Here is a 17,341-nt window from a genome sequence, read left to right on the forward strand (position 1 = left end):
AGGTATTACAGTGTATTCACATTGAATACAAGTATATTTGATCCTGTTTACATATAGAATTAGAAACTCATGGTAAAACAGTGTATTCACATTGAATACAAGTATATTTGATGCTGTTTACATATAGAAGAAAAACTCATGGTATAACAGTGTATTCACATTGAATACAAGTATATTTGATTCTGTTTACATATAGAAGTAAAATCTCATGGTATAACAGTGTATTTACATTGAATACAAGTATATTTGATGCTGTTTACATATAGAAGTAAAAATTCATGGTTTAACAGTGTATTCACATTGCATACAAGTATATTTGATGCAGTATCCACATAGAAGAAAAACGCATGGTATAACAGTGTATTCACATTGAATACAAGTATATTTGATGCTGTTTACATATAGAAGTAAAAACTTATGGTATAACAGTGTATTCACATTGAATACAAGTGTATTTGATGCTGTTTACATATAGAAGTAAAAACTCATGGTATAACAGTGTATTCACATTGAATACAAGTATATTTGATGCTGTTTACATATAGAAGTAGAAACTCATGGTATAACAGTGTATTCACATTGAATACAAGTATATTTGATGCACTATACATATAGAAGTAAAAACTCGTGGTATAACAGTGTATTCACATTGAATACAAGTATATTTGATGCTGTTTACACATAGAAGTAAAAACTTATCGTATAACAGTGTATTCACATTGAATACAAGTATATTTGATGCTGTTTACATATAGAAGTAAAAACACATGGTATAACAGTGTATTCACATTGAATACAAGTATATTTGATGCTGTTTACATATAGAAGTAAAAACTCATGGTATAACAGTGTATTCACATTGAATACAAGTATATTTGATGCAGTATACATATAGAAGTAAAAACTCGTGGTATAACAGTGTATTCACATTGAATACAAGTATATTTGATGCTGTTTACACATAGAAGTAAAAACTTATCGTAGAACAGTGTATTCACATTGAATACAAGTATATTTGATGCTGTATACATACAGAAGTAAAAACACATGGTATAACAGTGTATTCACATTGAATACAAGTATATTTGATGCTGTTTACATATAGAAGTAAAAACTCATGGTATAACAGTGTATTCACATTGAATACAAGTATATTTGATGCTGTTTACATATAAAAGTAAAAACTCATGGTATAACAGTGTATTCACATTGAATACAAGTATATATTTGATGCTGTTTACATAAAGAAGTAAAAACTCATGGTATAACAGTGTATTCACATTGAATACAAGTATATTTGATGCTGTTTACATAAAGGAGTAAAAACTCATGGTATAACAGTGTATTCACATTGAATACAAGTATCTTTGATGCTGTTTACATATAAAAGTAAAAACTCATGGTATAACAGTGTATTCACATTGTATACAAGTATATTTGATCCTGCTTATACATAGAAGTAAAAACTCATGGTATAATAGTGTATTCACATTGAATACAAGTTTATTTGATGCAGTATACATATAGAAGTAAAAACTCATGGTATAACAGTGTATTCACATATATACAAGTATATTTGATGCAGTTTACATATAGAAGTAAAAATTCATGGTATAACAGTGTATTCACATTGAATACAAGTATATTTGATGCTGTTTACATATAAAAGTAAAAACTCATGGTATAACAGTGTATTCACATTGAATACAAGTATATATTTGATGCTGTTTACATAAAGAAGTAAAAACTCATGGTATAACAGTGTATTCACATTTAATACAAGTATATTTGATGCTGTTTACATAAAGGAGTAAAAACTCATGGTATAACAGTGTATTCACATTGAATACAAGTATCTTTGATGCTGTTTACATATAAAAGTAAAAACTCATGGTATAACAGTGTATTCACATTGTATACAAGTATATTTGATCCTGCTTATACATAGAAGTAAAAACTCATGGTATAATAGTGTATTTACATTGAATACAAGTATTTTTGATGCAGTATACATATAGAAGTAAAAACTCATGGTATAACAGTGTATTCACATATATACAAGTATATTTGATGCAGTTTACATATAGAAGTAAAAACTCATGGTATAACAGTGTATTCACATTGAATACAAGTATATTTGATGCTGTTTACATATAGAAGTAAAAACTCATGGTATAACAGTGTATTCACATTGAATACAAGTATATTTGATGCTCTTTACATATAGAAGTAAAAACTCATGGTATAACAGTGTATTCACATTAAATACAAGTATATTTGATCCTGTTTACATATAGAAGTAGAAACTCATGGTATAACAGTGTATTCACATTGAATACAAGTATATTTGATCCTGTTTACATATAGAAGTAGAAACTCATGGTATAACAGAGTATTTACATTGAATACAAGTATATTTGATGCTGTTTACATATAGAAGTAAAAACATATGGTATGACAGTGTATTCACATTGAATACAAGTATATTTGATGCAGAATATATATAGAAGTAAAAACTCATGGTATAACAGTGCATTCACATTGAATACAAGTATTTTTGATGCTGTTTACATATAGAAGTAAAAACTCATGGTATAACAGTGTATTCAAATTGAATACAAGTATATTTGATGCTGTTTACATAAGGAAGTAAAAACACATGGTATAACAGTGTATTCTCATTGAATACAAGTATATTTGATGCAGTATACAAATAGAAGAAAAAACTCATGGTATAACAGTGTATTCACATTGAATACAAGTATATTTGATGCTGTTTACATATAGAAGTAAAAACTCATGGTATAACAGTGTATTCACATTGAATACAAGTATATTTGATGCACTATACATATAGAAGTAAAAACTCGTGGTATAACAGTGTATTCACATTGAATACAAGTATATTTGATGCTGTTTACACATAGAAGTAAAAACTTATCGTATAACAGTGTATTCACATTGAATACAAGTATATTTGATGCTGTTTACATATAGAAGTAAAAACACATGGTATAACAGTGTATTCACATTGAATACAAGTATATTTGATGCTGTTTACATATAGAAGTAAAAACTCATGGTATAACAGTGTATTCACATTGAATACAAGTATATTTGATGCAGTATACATATAGAAGTAAAAACTCGTGGTATAACAGTGTATTCACATTGAATACAAGTATATTTGATGCTGTTTACACATAGAAGTAAAAACTTATCGTATAACAGTGTATTCACATTGAATACAAGTATATTTGATGCTGTATACATACAGAAGTAAAAACACATGGTATAACAGTGTATTCACATTGAATACAAGTATATTTGATGCTGTTTACATATAGAAGTAAAAACTCATGGTATAACAGTGTATTCACATTGAATACAAGTATATTTGATGCTGTTTACATATAAAAGTAAAAACTCATGGTATAACAGTGTATTCACATTGAATACAAGTATATATTTGATGCTGTTTACATAAAGAAGTAAAAACTCATGGTATAACAGTGTATTCACATTGAATACAAGTATATTTGATGCTGTTTACATAAAGGAGTAAAAACTCATGGTATAACAGTGTATTCACATTGAATACAAGTATCTTTGATGCTGTTTACATATAAAAGTAAAAACTCATGGTATAACAGTGTATTCACATTGTATACAAGTATATTTGATCCTGCTTATACATAGAAGTAAAAACTCATGGTATAATAGTGTATTCACATTGAATACAAGTTTATTTGATGCAGTATACATATAGAAGTAAAAACTCATGGTATAACAGTGTATTCACATATATACAAGTATATTTGATGCAGTTTACATATAGAAGTAAAAATTCATGGTATAACAGTGTATTCACATTGAATACAAGTATATTTGATGCTGTTTACATATAAAAGTAAAAACTCATGGTATAACAGTGTATTCACATTGAATACAAGTATATATTTGATGCTGTTTACATAAAGAAGTAAAAACTCATGGTATAACAGTGTATTCACATTTAATACAAGTATATTTGATGCTGTTTACATAAAGGAGTAAAAACTCATGGTATAACAGTGTATTCACATTGAATACAAGTATCTTTGATGCTGTTTACATATAAAAGTAAAAACTCATGGTATAACAGTGTATTCACATTGTATACAAGTATATTTGATCCTGCTTATACATAGAAGTAAAAACTCATGGTATAATAGTGTATTTACATTGAATACAAGTATTTTTGATGCAGTATACATATAGAAGTAAAAACTCATGGTATAACAGTGTATTCACATATATACAAGTATATTTGATGCAGTTTACATATAGAAGTAAAAACTCATGGTATAACAGTGTATTCACATTGAATACAAGTATATTTGATGCTGTTTACATATAGAAGTAAAAACTCATGGTATAACAGTGTATTCACATTGAATACAAGTATATTTGATGCTCTTTACATATAGAAGTAAAAACTCATGGTATAACAGTGTATTCACATTAAATACAAGTATATTTGATCCTGTTTACATATAGAAGTAGAAACTCATGGTATAACAGTGTATTCACATTGAATACAAGTATATTTGATCCTGTTTACATATAGAAGTAGAAACTCATGGTATAACAGAGTATTTACATTGAATACAAGTATATTTGATGCTGTTTACATATAGAAGTAAAAACATATGGTATGACAGTGTATTCACATTGAATACAAGTATATTTGATGCAGAATATATATAGAAGTAAAAACTCATGGTATAACAGTGCATTCACATTGAATACAAGTATTTTTGATGCTGTTTACATATAGAAGTAAAAACTCATGGTATAACAGTGTATTCAAATTGAATACAAGTATATTTGATGCTGTTTACATAAGGAAGTAAAAACACATGGTATAACAGTGTATTCTCATTGAATACAAGTATATTTGATGCAGTATACAAATAGAAGAAAAAACTCATGGTATAACAGTGTATTCACATTGAATACAAGTATATTTGATGCTGTTTACATATAGAAGTAAAAACTCATGGTATAACAGTGTATTCACATTGAATACAAGTATATTTGATGCAGTATACATATAGAAGTAAAAACTCATGGTATAACAGTGTATTCACATATATACAAGTATATTTGATGCAATTTACATATAGAAGTAAAAACTCATGGTATAACAGTGTATTCACATTTATACAAGTATATTTGATGCAGTTTACATATAGAAGTAAAAACTCATGGTATAACAGAGTATTCACATTTAATACAAGTATATTTGATGCTGTTTACATATAGAAGTAAAAACTCATGGTATAACAGTGTATTCATAATGAATACAAGTATATTTGATGCTTTTTACATATAGAAGTAGAAACTCATGGTATAACAGTGTATTCACATTGAATACAAGTATGTTTGATGCTGTTTACATATAGAAGTAAAAACTCATGGTATAACAGTGTATTCACATTGAATACAAGTATATTTGATCCTGTTTACATATAAAAGTAGAAACTCATGGTATAACAGAGTATTTACATTGAATACAAGTATATTTGATGCTGTTTACATATAGAAGTAAAAACATATGGTATGACAGTGTATTGACATTGAATACAAGTATATTTGATGCAGAATATATATAGAAGTAAAAACTCATGTTATAACAGTGCATTCACATTGAATACAAGTATTTTTGATGCTGTTAACATATAGAAGTAAAAACTCATGGTATAACAGTGTATTCAAATTGAATACAAGTATATTTGGTGCTGTTTACATAAGGAAGTAAAAACTCATGGTATAACAGTGTATTCTCATTGAATACAAGTATATTTGATGCAGTATACAAATAGAAGAAAAAACTCATGGTATAACAGTGTATTCACATTGAATACAAGTATATTTGATGCTGTTTACATATAGAAGTAAAAACTCATGGTATAACAGTGTATTCACATTGAATACAAGTATATTTGATGCAGTATACATATAGAAGTAAAAACTCATGGTATAACAGTGTATTCACATATATACAAGTATATTTGATGCAATTTACATATAGAAGTAAAAACTCATGGTATAACAGTGTATTCACATTTATACAAGTATATTTGATGCAGTTTACATATAGAAGTAAAAACTCATGGTATAACAGAGTATTCACATTTAATACAAGTATATTTAATGTTGTTTACATATAGAAGTAAAAACTCATGGTATAACAGTGTATTCATAATGAATACAAGTATATTTGATGCTTTTTACATATAGAAGTAGAAACTCATGGTATAACAGTGTATTCACATTGAATACAAGTATGTTTGATGCTGTTTACATATAGAAGTAAAAACTCTTGGTATAACAGTGTATTCACATTGAATACAAGAATAATTGATGCTGTTTACATATAGAAGTAAAAACTCATGGTATAACAGTGTATTTACATTGAATACAAGTATTTTTGATGCAGTATACATATAGAAGTAAAAACTCATGGTATAACAGTGTATTCACATTGAATACAAGTATATTTGATGCTGTTTACATACAGAAGTAAAAACTCATGGTATAACAGTGTATTCACATTGAATACAAGTATATTTGATGCTGTTTACATATAGAAGTAAAACTTTTTGGTTTAACATTGTATTCACATTGAATACAAGTATATTTGATGCAGAATATACATAGAAGTAAAAACTCATAGTATAACAGTGCATTCACATTGAATACAAGTATATTTATGCTGTTTACATATAGAAGTAAAAACTCATGGTATAACAGTGTATTCAAATTGAATACAAGTATATTTGATGCAGTTTACATATAGAAGTAAAAAATCATGGTATAACAGAGTATTCACATTGAATACAAGTATATTTGATGCTGTTTACATATAGAAGTAAAAACTCATGGTATAACAGTGTATTCATAATGAATACAAGTATATTTGATGCTGTTTACATATAGAAGTAGAAACTCATGGTATAACAGTGTATTCACATTGAATACAAGTATGTTTGATGCTGTTTACATATAGAAGTAAAAACTCATGGTATAACAGTGTATTCACATTGAATACAAGAATAATTGATTCTGTTTACATATAGAAGAAAAACTCATGGTATAACAGTGTATTCACATTGAATACAAGTATATTTGATCCTGTTTACATATAGAAGTAGAAACTCATGGTATAACAGTGTATTCTTATGAATACAAGTATATTTGATGCAGTATACATATAGAAGTAAAAACTCATGGTATAACAGTGTATTCACATTGAATACAAGTATATTTGATGCTCTTTACATATAGAAGTAAAAACTTATGGTATAACAGTGTATTCACATTAAATACAAGTATATTTCATCCTGTTTACATATAGAAGTAGAAACTCATGGTATAACAGTGTATTCACATTGAATACAAGTATATTCATCCTGTTTACATATAGAAGTAGAAACTCATGGTATAACAGAGTATTTACATTGAATACAAGTATATTTGATGCTGTTTACATATAGAAGTAAAAACTTATGGTATGACAGTGTATTCACATTGAATACAAGTATATTTGATGCAGAATATATATAGAAGTAAAAACTCATGGTATAACAGTGCATTCACATTGAATACAAGTATATTTGATGCTGTTTACATATAGAAGTAAAAACTCATGGTATAACAGTGTATTCAAATTGAATACAAGTATATTTGTTGCTGTTTACATATAGAAGTAAAAACTCATGGTATAACAGTGTATTCTCATTGAATACAAGTATTTTTGATGCAGTATACAAATAGAAGAAAAAACTCATGATATAACATTGTATTCACATTGAATACAAGTATATTTGATGCTGTTTACATATAGAAGTAAAAACTCATGGTATAACAGTGTTTTCATAATGAATACAAGTATATTTGATGCTGTTTACATATAGAAGTAGAAACTCATGGTATAACATTGTATTCACATTGAATACAAGTATGTTTGATGCTGTTTACATATAGAAGTAAAAACTCATTGTATAACAGTGTATTCACATTGAATACAAGTATATTTGATGCTGTTTACATATAGAAGTAAAAACTCATGGTATAACAGTGTATTCACATTGAATACAAGTATATTTGAGGCTGTTTACATATAGAAGTAAAAAATTATGGTATAACAGTGTATTCACATTGAATACAAGTATACTTGATGCATAATATGGTTGATATATAAGCCCGGTAAAGACCTGTTCATTGCTGACACTCTGAGCAGAGCACCCATCCCACGCTTGTTCGTCGATGATGTCACGCAAGATAGTGAAGATCAGGTTCACCATGTGCTTCATAGCGTCTTGTCTTCAGGATCAACCCGACAGAGATACGCAGACGCCACGTCATCGGATCCTACTCTACAACTTTTAAAGACAGTCATTAGGAAGGGCTGGCCTGAAAAACGTAGCCAGTGTCCACCTCCGGTGAAACAGTTTTGGTCCGTCCGGAATGAGTTGTCGGCTGTGGAGGGAGTGCTATTGTGCGGTAATCGCTTAGTGGTCCCAATGTCTCTTCGTCGTGAAACAATGGAAGGGATCCATGACGGTCATTTTGGTGAAACAAAATCGGTTCTACGCGCAAAGTCAGCAGTATATTGGCCAGGCTGGGAAGATCAGGTGAAGAACATGGTGGCAAGTTGTGTGGTGTGTCAAGAAAACAGGTGTCGCAATCCTAAACAGCCGCTATATCCGGTTCGTCTCCCAGATTACGCCTTTCAAATGTTTTCGGCGGACATATTTCATTTTGACAGTGTCAACTATCTTCTTCTGGTGGATTCATATAGCAAATGGCCGTGCGTTGTTCCGCTAAAATCCTTGACGTCAGCGGTATTAATTGAAGAAATGTCCAGGTTTTTCTCCGATTTTGGGTGCCCGGAAGAGTTGGAATCAGACAATGGGACCCAATTTGCAAGTGCCGAGTTCCGGGAGTACTGCAAGAAAATAAATGTTACCCAGGTGACATCCAGCCCGGAGTATGCCCAGTCTAATGGGCTCGTTGAACGTCACGTTCAGACAGTGAAAAGTGTACTTCTGAAAATGTTTGCGGATGGAAAATCGCTATGGGAGGCACTGGCTGCAATCCGCTCCACCCCTGTGTCCAGCTCATTACCGGCCCCTTCAGTTTTACTTCAAGGTCGCAATCTTCGGGGATCTTTACCATTTGTTTCATCGTCGCTCAAGTCTACATTGATTCCTGCGTCGGTGGTTCGGGATGAGCTGGGGCGTCGTCAACAGAGAGCGGCATTTACCCAACCCCGTTCGGTTGATATTCGGTCCTCCGCATTGTCTGTTGGTCAACCTGTTCGGGCCCTGGTTAAAAAATAGGTGGTTGCCAGGTGTTGTGAGTGTAGTTTGCCCCGAACCAAACTCGTTCGTTGTGCGTTTAAATGATGGCCGTCTGTTTCGACGCACACGCTGGGCATTTAATATTTCGGTTTGTGATTCTAAATGAAATCCGGTGAGGCCTTGTTTTCATCGACATCCAGTTGTTGCCATGCCCCCTGCTACAGTTCCAGTGTCTAGACCGGTTCCTGGTCTTCCGACCTTGGCTCTGACTTCATTATCCAGACAGATTCCTGCTCCGACGAATGTTAACTCATCCGGATCATGCGGCAGGGCTGGCTTGTCGTCGGTGGCGCAACGTCAACAAACTGTGGCTTCGCCCATTGGTTCTGCGCCACGTTTGCCCTTGGCTGCTCAGAGCGTGTCTTCATGTCCTGATCCTAGTCTGTCGCCTGCCCGTCCTGTTCGGAGTTTAAAATCCAAAACTCCGGTAGCTGATCGTAGTGTTTGGTTGCCGATGGCATCTGTTCCGCCATCGCAATCGGTTCCTGTTCCGGCCATTGGTGTTACTCGCTCTGGACGTCGTTATGTCAAGCCGCCTCCATAGTTCCATGTATTTCGTTTATGTTTTCTGGTTTAAGTGCGTTCAAGTAACGCTTGCTAGACTGATCCTATCCTCTTATTCTTCGCGTTCTATTCTGTTCAGCTCGGTGTTTTGTCTTAACATTATCCTCCACAAGTTTCCTAACATCATCACTCTTTTGTCATTTATTCATGTCACGTCTTTCTCTCATTTCGTCATTGTTCAGGTCATTTCGTCATTGTTCATATCATTTCAACATTGTTCATTTCGGTTCTTGCTTATTTCTTGTTTATCGTTTGTGGGTTATGTCAAAGGGGGAGATGTTGTAATGATCACCACTAGGTGGCTGATCATCCTCCATGGAGGGGAGACCCAGGCCTAGGCTCACGGAATACACCCAGAGAGACTCAGACACTTGTAACTACAACAAATATAGAAGTAAAAACTCATGGTATAACAATGTATTCACATTGAATACCAGTATATTTGATCCTGTTTACATATAGAAGTAGAAACTCATGGTATAACAGTGTATTCACATTGAATTCAAGTATATTTGATGAAGTATACATATAGAAGTAAAAACTCATGGTATAACAGTGTATTCACATTGAATACAAGTATATTTGATGCTGTTTACATATAGAAGTAAAAACTCATGGTATAACAGGGTATTCACATTAAATACAAGTATATTTGATGCTGTTTACATATAAAAGTAGAAACTCATGGTATAACAGTGTATTCACATTGAATACAAGTATATTTGATGCTGTTTACATATAGAAGTAGAAACTCATGGTACAACAGTGTAATCACATTGAATACAAGTATATTTGATGCTGTTTACATATAGAAGTAAAAACTCATGGTATAACAGTGTATTCACATTGAATACAAGTATATGTGATGCAGTATACATTTAGAAGTAAAAACTCATGGTATAACAGTGTATTCACATTGAATACAAGTATATTTGATCCTGTTTACATATAGAAGTAGAAACTCATGGTATAACAGTGAATTAGCTAATTGCTCGATGTCGCTAACTAGCGACAGAAGGGCAATTGTGATTGCCGATCAAGTGGCGAGACCTGGATCCATATAGGTGTTGACCTTGTGTAATACAGCTGATTTTTCAAAGCAGAAACAAATGACAGTCACCTCAGGCCCTCAGGAACTACGCCCCTTCAGACCAATGAGGATTTCAAATAAACAGATAACCATAACAAAAAATTGCTTAATCTTCTGCCGGGATTCCGCCAACAACAAAAAATGGGAAAGTTTCGGAACATCATTACTTCGATTGACTTCCGCTGGCTCCATTGCTTCCTTTCCTGTAACTGGCATGTTTAAAAGGAAAGAAATTAGAACCGGGTTGGCGGGTGGGAATTAATCATATGGATCCAGGTCTCGCCACTTGATCGGCAATCACAATTGCCCTTCTGTCGCTAGTTAGCGACATCGAGCAATTAGCTAATTGCCTACAAGTGGCTCGACCTGGATCCATATAGGTGACTTTAAAGCATACTGAAATGATGGTCTAACGACCCATGTGCAATGCGCTTGCTACCGATGCACCCGCAGTCGGGCCACGGTAAAAACGGGTAAATGTGGATTCCGACTTCCAACAACCTGCTGACAAGATAGCGTCCGTTGGTACACCTCGATTTGCCGCGTTGGAAGCCGAAGCTCCACGCGTAGAGTGGGCCGAGTAAATGGTCGTGTCTACTCCTGCCTCCGCCAAGATTGACTTGATCCAACGTGCCACCGTTGAACCGCTCACTGAACTTCGAGGCGGGCGGAGACCCAGCAGTAGCAATCTAGCTTTTGCCCTTACACGGAACTGCTCCGAGACGGAAATATACTGTTTCAAAGTCTCCACCGGGCATGCTAAGGAAACGGGGTGCAATTTTTTCAGGGTGATCACTTGGAGAGGGGACGCCCGTTGAGATTTCCTAGGCGCCGACAGGGAAAACTTGGCTTGTTCGTCGTCAATCACAATGGAATCTTTGACGATGTTGGCCAGTTCCGAGACCCTGCATAGCGATGAGAGTGCCAACAAAACTGCCAACTTAGACGATAAGGCGGCCAACGAAAGTCCATCATTAGGGCCCAAGGAGATAATATAATTTATTACTAAGTTTACATCCCAAAAGCCTGCATACTTTGGGGCCGGTGGCATCTTGTTGTAGGCCCCTTTCATTAATTTTACCACGAGTGGGTGTTTACCGATGTCGACGCCGTCGATCTTACCCAAGGTAGAGGAAAGCATAGAGCGGGCGACGTTAACTGTCCTATATGCCTTTCCCTCGCCCACCAGCCACGATAAAAATTCAAGTACCTTCTCTAAAGGTGGAGACATGGGATCCGCTCCCTGCCGAACACACCAACTGTGCCAACCGTTCCAAGCGGATTGGTAAGCAGCTGATGTGGAGTTGCGCACTCCACCCAGGAGAAGGTTGACCACTTGGTCCGAAAAGCCGCCGCTTTCCATTTGATTCCTGACAACCGCCAGGCGATTAGTAGGATCGATTGCGCCAGTGGGTGCTGTTGGCCCGTCGGGCCCAACAAAAGCTCCCTTCTCGGAAGAATCAACGCTGGCTCGCACGTCAGCTCCAGCAGCGACGGGAACCAAGGCTGGGCCGGCCAATACGGGGTCACGAGCGTCAGCTCCGCCTGCTCCCTCCATATCTTGGTCAGACATTTCTGAATCAGACAAAATGGCGGGAATGCGTATGCGTCTATATCCTTCCAGCCGATGCTGAAGGCGTCTACTGCTAACGCGCCCGGATGAGAGCCCCAGCTCACGAATCGGTCCATCTGCCTGTTCCATAACGAGGCAAATAGGTCCACCTGTAGGCTCCAACGAGCTCTTAGGTGACTGAATACGGCTGGATTCAGCATCCAGTCGCTTGAGTCCGGCGGGGCCCTTGACAGGCGATCTGCAACTATATTTTGGGCACCGGGAAGGTAAACGGCATTAATATTGATCGACCGCGATTCACACCACGCTACGATCTCCGCGCTAATCCGGCACAGGCCTTCCGATCTGGATCCGCCTGACTTGTTCACATAGTGAACCGCCGTGATGTTATCCAACATCAACCGCACTGCAACCCGAGAGGCCTGGCTAGTAAATGATCTCAATGCGTATAAGGCTGCAAGCAGCTCCAACTCATTGATATGGCGAGACCGGTCCCGGCCCGTCCATGGCCCTTTTGCCGACGCGTCGTTTAAGGTCGCGCCCCACCCTGAGAGGGAGGCGTCGGAAAAAATTATGAGGTCCGGCTCTTGAGTCGAAAGCGGCCTACCATTGGCCGTCTCAACATTGGTTGCCCACCAGTCGAGATCCAAATTAGATTCCCTGTCCAGAGAAATTAGGGTTGACAGATCTCCGCCGGCCTGGGCCGATTCTCTCAAGAACTGCCGTTGGATGCACCGGTAATGGCCCTGTGCAAAGGGAATCGCTTGAATCGCCCAGGCCAGATTACCCAGAATTTTAGACACTTCTCTTAGAGAAACCGTTTTCGAGACCCGAGCCTTGCGACAAATTTCAATAATCTGTTGGGTCTTGCGGGGCAAAAGGGAGAGCGATAAGGATGTCGAATTTACAATAAGACCCAAAAACTCTCTCTCTTGAGCGGCCACGCCCAACGACTTTTCCCAGTTGATTAAAAACCCGCATTTGATCAACAAATCTACCGCAAACTTAAAATCACGCTCTGCCCCTTCTTTGGACTGGTTCAAAATGAGAAAATCGTCCAAATAGACCACTATTCTTATCCCCCTTTTCCTTAGGAAGGCCACCAAAGGTTTAAGAATTTTAGTGAAGGTCCAGGGGGCGGATGCGAGCCCAAAACAGAGGGAAGAGAACTGAAAAAGGGACCCTTCCCATAAAAATTGCAGGAATTTTTTATGTTCCGGGTGAATGGGAATGGTGAGGTATGCATCTTGTAAGTCGATTTTTGTAAAAAAGTCGCCCTTCCTCACCATTCCCTTCATTACATTGACGCCCTCCATTTTGAAATGAATATGCTCGACAAATCTATTTAAACCCTTTAAATTTATAATCGGCCTAAACCCTCCGGAACTCTTGGGGATAACAAATATGCCACTCACGAAACATAAATCCCCTAGTGGAACCTGTTCAATAGCCCCTTTAGCTAGAAGCGATGCGACTTCAGTGTTACCGATTTCCTTCATCTCGGCATTAAAGTGCATGTTGCCACCCGGCCGATTCTGGTACGGCACCTCTAAAAATGGGATTTTTACCCCCAAGGACACGGTTTCCAACACCCATCTGTCAGACGTTAGCGACGACCAAAAGGAGGAAAACCGGCGGACTCTGCCACCGACCGTCGGAGGGGACATAGCAACAGGAGATAAAGGAGGTGAAACTAACCTCGATCCGCGATTGAATGAAGATCCGGGTCTGGTGCCGCGTTTGTTGAAGTTACCGTGGAGGGTGAAGCCGGATCCAGTTCTGCCACTTTTCGCCCCACGCGAGCTGCCGCTGGGTCTGCTGTGGCGGCTAGAAGAGGATGTAGATGGCCGTCCCCCGGGCTGGCCCAGAGACTTCAATTTCTGGTCATCGGATGCGTCTCTGACCATGCTGCGGAGAAAGGTGCGGCCGAAGAGCAGGCCGCAATCCCTTGCCTTGAACCGGCCCGGTTCCGACAATAAGGCCTCGAAACGGGGGTCCGTCTGGTGCAGCACGTTCTCCCTTCTCTGCATCGTTATGCTGTGAAAGGCGTGGCCCCACAGCTGAAGCGCCGACTCTGCCGCGCTGATCAGGACTGGATCATTAGAGGCCGATGCACTGCCCCAAAGATACAGCATAGGCTTGGCGATGTCCAATATTTTAAATTGAGAGGCCACTAGGGCCTTTTCCTTAGCCTCCGCCTTGCTCGCCTCTCCTCCTCTTACTTCCTTGAGCCTCCGTGCCATGGAGGGGTCCAGCACTGGAACTTTAAACTCAAAAGAACGCTTTTCGAACGAGGGATGAAAATTTTCCCTAAGCTGTTTGGCCTCCGTCGGTTTCTGGGCAGAGGTCATCCAAGACCTGAGTTCTTTCGAACGGGCCTTGTCGAGACGGAAACTTTTGGGCAGAAGTGGTTCCTGATCGAGGGGTGGTGGGATGGCATCGGCGATAATTAACTCACCATCATCTTGAATGGCTGTCGGAGGGAGGTCGGTATGAATACTGATTTGGTCCGTCGGTCTGGCTTGCTCGGTTGAACGGGTGCTATTGCGGCTCGACGATCGGCTACGGTTACGGTAGCGGCTGAGGCTGCGAGAGCCACTGCGGTTGCGGTTGTAGCTGCGTGAGCGACTACGAGAGCGGCTGATAGTCTCCCTTCGACCGCGGATCCTGCCTCTACGGTCCCAGTCTCGATCTGCGCCCCTCCTCTCTTTCTCTCCGGTCCGACGGCTATGGTCGCGTAGACGATTGCGATAGTCCTGATTTCTCGAGACGGAATCTGAACTCGAGCTGGGAGAAGAGATTGACGAACTTGACGAATTTGACGAACTAGACGAAGAAGACATGTTCTCTCTTTGAAAGCTGAAAAAGGTCTGAAGGGGCGTAGTTCCTGAGGGCCTGAGGTGACTGTCATTTGTTTCTGCTTTGAAAAATCAGCTGTATTACACAAGGTCAACACCTATATGGATCCAGGTCGAGCCACTTGTAGGCAATTCACATTGAATACAAGTATATTTGATGCAGTATACATATAGAAGTAAAAACTCATGGTATAACAGTGTATTCACATATATACAAGTATATTTGATGCAGTTTACATATAGAAGTAAAAACTCATGATATAACAGTGTATTCACATTTATACAAGTATATTTGATGCAGTTTACATATAGAAGTAAAAACTCATGGTATAACAGTGCATTCACATTGAATACAAGTATATTTGATGCTGTTTACATATAGAAGTAAAAACTCATGGTATAACAGTGTATTCATAATGAATACAAGTATATTTGATGCTGTTTACATATAGAAGTAGAAACTCATGGTATAACAGTGTATTCACATTGAATACAAGTATGTTTGATGCTGTTTACATATAGAAGTAAAAACTCTTGATATAACAGTGTATTCACATTGAATACAAGAATAATTGATGCTGTTTACATATAGAAATAAAAACTCATGGTATAACAGTGTATTCACATTGAATACAAGTATATTTGATCCTGTTTACATATAGAAGTAGAATCTCATGGTATAACAGTGTATTCTTATGAATACAAGTATATTTGATGCTGTTTACATATAGAAGTAAAAACTCATGGTATAACAGGGTATTCACATTAAATACAAGTATATTTGATGCTGTTTACATATAAAAGTAGAAACTCATGGTATAACAGTGTATTCACATTGAATACAAGTATATTTGATGCTGTTTACATATAGAAGTAGAAACTCATGGTACAACAGTGTAATCACATTGAATACAAGTATATTTGATGCTGTTTACATATAGAAGTAAAAACTCATGGTATAACAGTGTATTCACATTGAATACAAGTATATGTGATGCAGTATACATTTAGAAGTAAAAACTCATGGTATAACAGTGTATTCACATTGAATACAAGTATATTTGATCCTGTTTACATATAGAAGTAGAAACTCATGGTATAACAGTGAATTCACATTGAATACAAGTATATTTGATGCAGTATACATATAGAAGTAAAAACTCATGGTATAACAGTGTATTCACATATATACAAGTATATTTGATGCAGTTTACATATAGAAGTAAAAACTCATGATATAACAGTGTATTCACATTTATACAAGTATATTTGATGCAGTTTACATATAGAAGTAAAAACTCATGGTATAACAGTGTATTCATATTGAATACAAGTATATTTGATGCAGTATACATATCGAAGTAAAAACTCATGGTATAACAGTGTATTCACATATATACAAGTATATTTGATGCAATTTACATATAGAAGTAAAAACTCATGGTATAACAGTGTATTCACATTTATACAAGTATATTTGATGCAGTTTACATATAGAAGTAAAAACTCATGCTATAACAGAGTATTCACATTTAATACAAGTATATTTGATGCTGTTTACATATAGAAGTAAAAACTCATGGTATAACAGTGTATTCATAATGAATACAAGTATATTTGATGCTTTTTACATATAGAAGTAGAAACTCATGGTATAACAGTGTATTCACATTGAATACAAGTATGTTTGATGCTGTTTACATATAGAAGTAAAAACTCTTGGTATAACAGTGTATTCACATTGAATACAAGAATAATTGATGCTGTTTACATATAGAAGTAAAAACTCATGGTATAACAGTGTATTTACATTGAATACAAGTATATTTGATGCAGTATACATATA

At 36.2% G+C, this 17,341-nt stretch overlaps 2 protein-coding genes across 4 annotated transcripts; one reads left to right on the forward strand and one right to left on the reverse strand.

Moving 5' to 3' along the window:
* Positions 1–8,249: 8,249 nt before the first annotated feature.
* On the forward strand, positions 8,250–9,389 carry LOC123467395 (uncharacterized protein K02A2.6-like; the record flags this gene model as incomplete). The annotated part of the gene is made up of 1 exon (XM_045167351.1): positions 8,250–9,389. A coding segment is annotated over one exon (1,140 nt), but the record flags the coding sequence as incomplete, so codon positions are not given.
* A 1,569-nt stretch (positions 9,390–10,958) lies between these two features.
* Positions 10,959–15,507, reverse strand: LOC116935744. Of its 3 annotated transcripts, none has more exons than XM_045167355.1 (3): positions 14,336–15,507; positions 12,275–12,881; positions 10,959–11,273 (listed from the first exon to the last, which is right to left on the reverse strand). In XM_045167355.1, exons 1-3 carry the CDS (start codon positions 15,478–15,480, stop codon positions 11,121–11,123), a joined length of 1,905 nt encoding a protein of 634 aa, XP_045023290.1. In that variant the 5' UTR covers positions 15,481–15,507; the 3' UTR covers positions 10,959–11,120. The 3 variants fall into 3 exon arrangements, with proteins under 3 accessions (XP_045023290.1, XP_045023288.1, XP_045023289.1); XM_045167353.1 differs by having other exon boundaries at positions 11,566–12,881; XM_045167354.1 differs by having other exon boundaries at positions 11,135–11,273; positions 11,462–12,881.
* Between the last annotated feature and the right edge of the window lie 1,834 nt (positions 15,508–17,341).

This window comes from Daphnia magna, unplaced genomic scaffold (assembly GCF_020631705.1).
Source record: "Daphnia magna isolate NIES unplaced genomic scaffold, ASM2063170v1.1 Dm_contigs184, whole genome shotgun sequence".
NCBI lineage: Eukaryota > Metazoa > Arthropoda > Branchiopoda > Diplostraca > Daphniidae > Daphnia > Daphnia magna.

Bases quoted from the DNA above. Each gene is read 5' to 3' on its own strand.
- LOC116935744 (XM_045167353.1), bottom strand. From the start codon at position 15,480: ATGTCTTCTTCGTCTAGTTCGTCAAATTCGTCAAGTTCGTCAATCTCT. The intron at 12,882-14,335 runs GTTAGTTTCACC...CCCAAAATATAG, and splicing joins TCATTCAATCGCGGATCGAG to TTGCAGATCGCCTGTCAAGG. The intron at 11,274-11,565 runs GTTGTTGGAAGT...TAAACATGCCAG, and splicing joins GGACGCTATCTTGTCAGCAG to TTACAGGAAAGGAAGCAATG.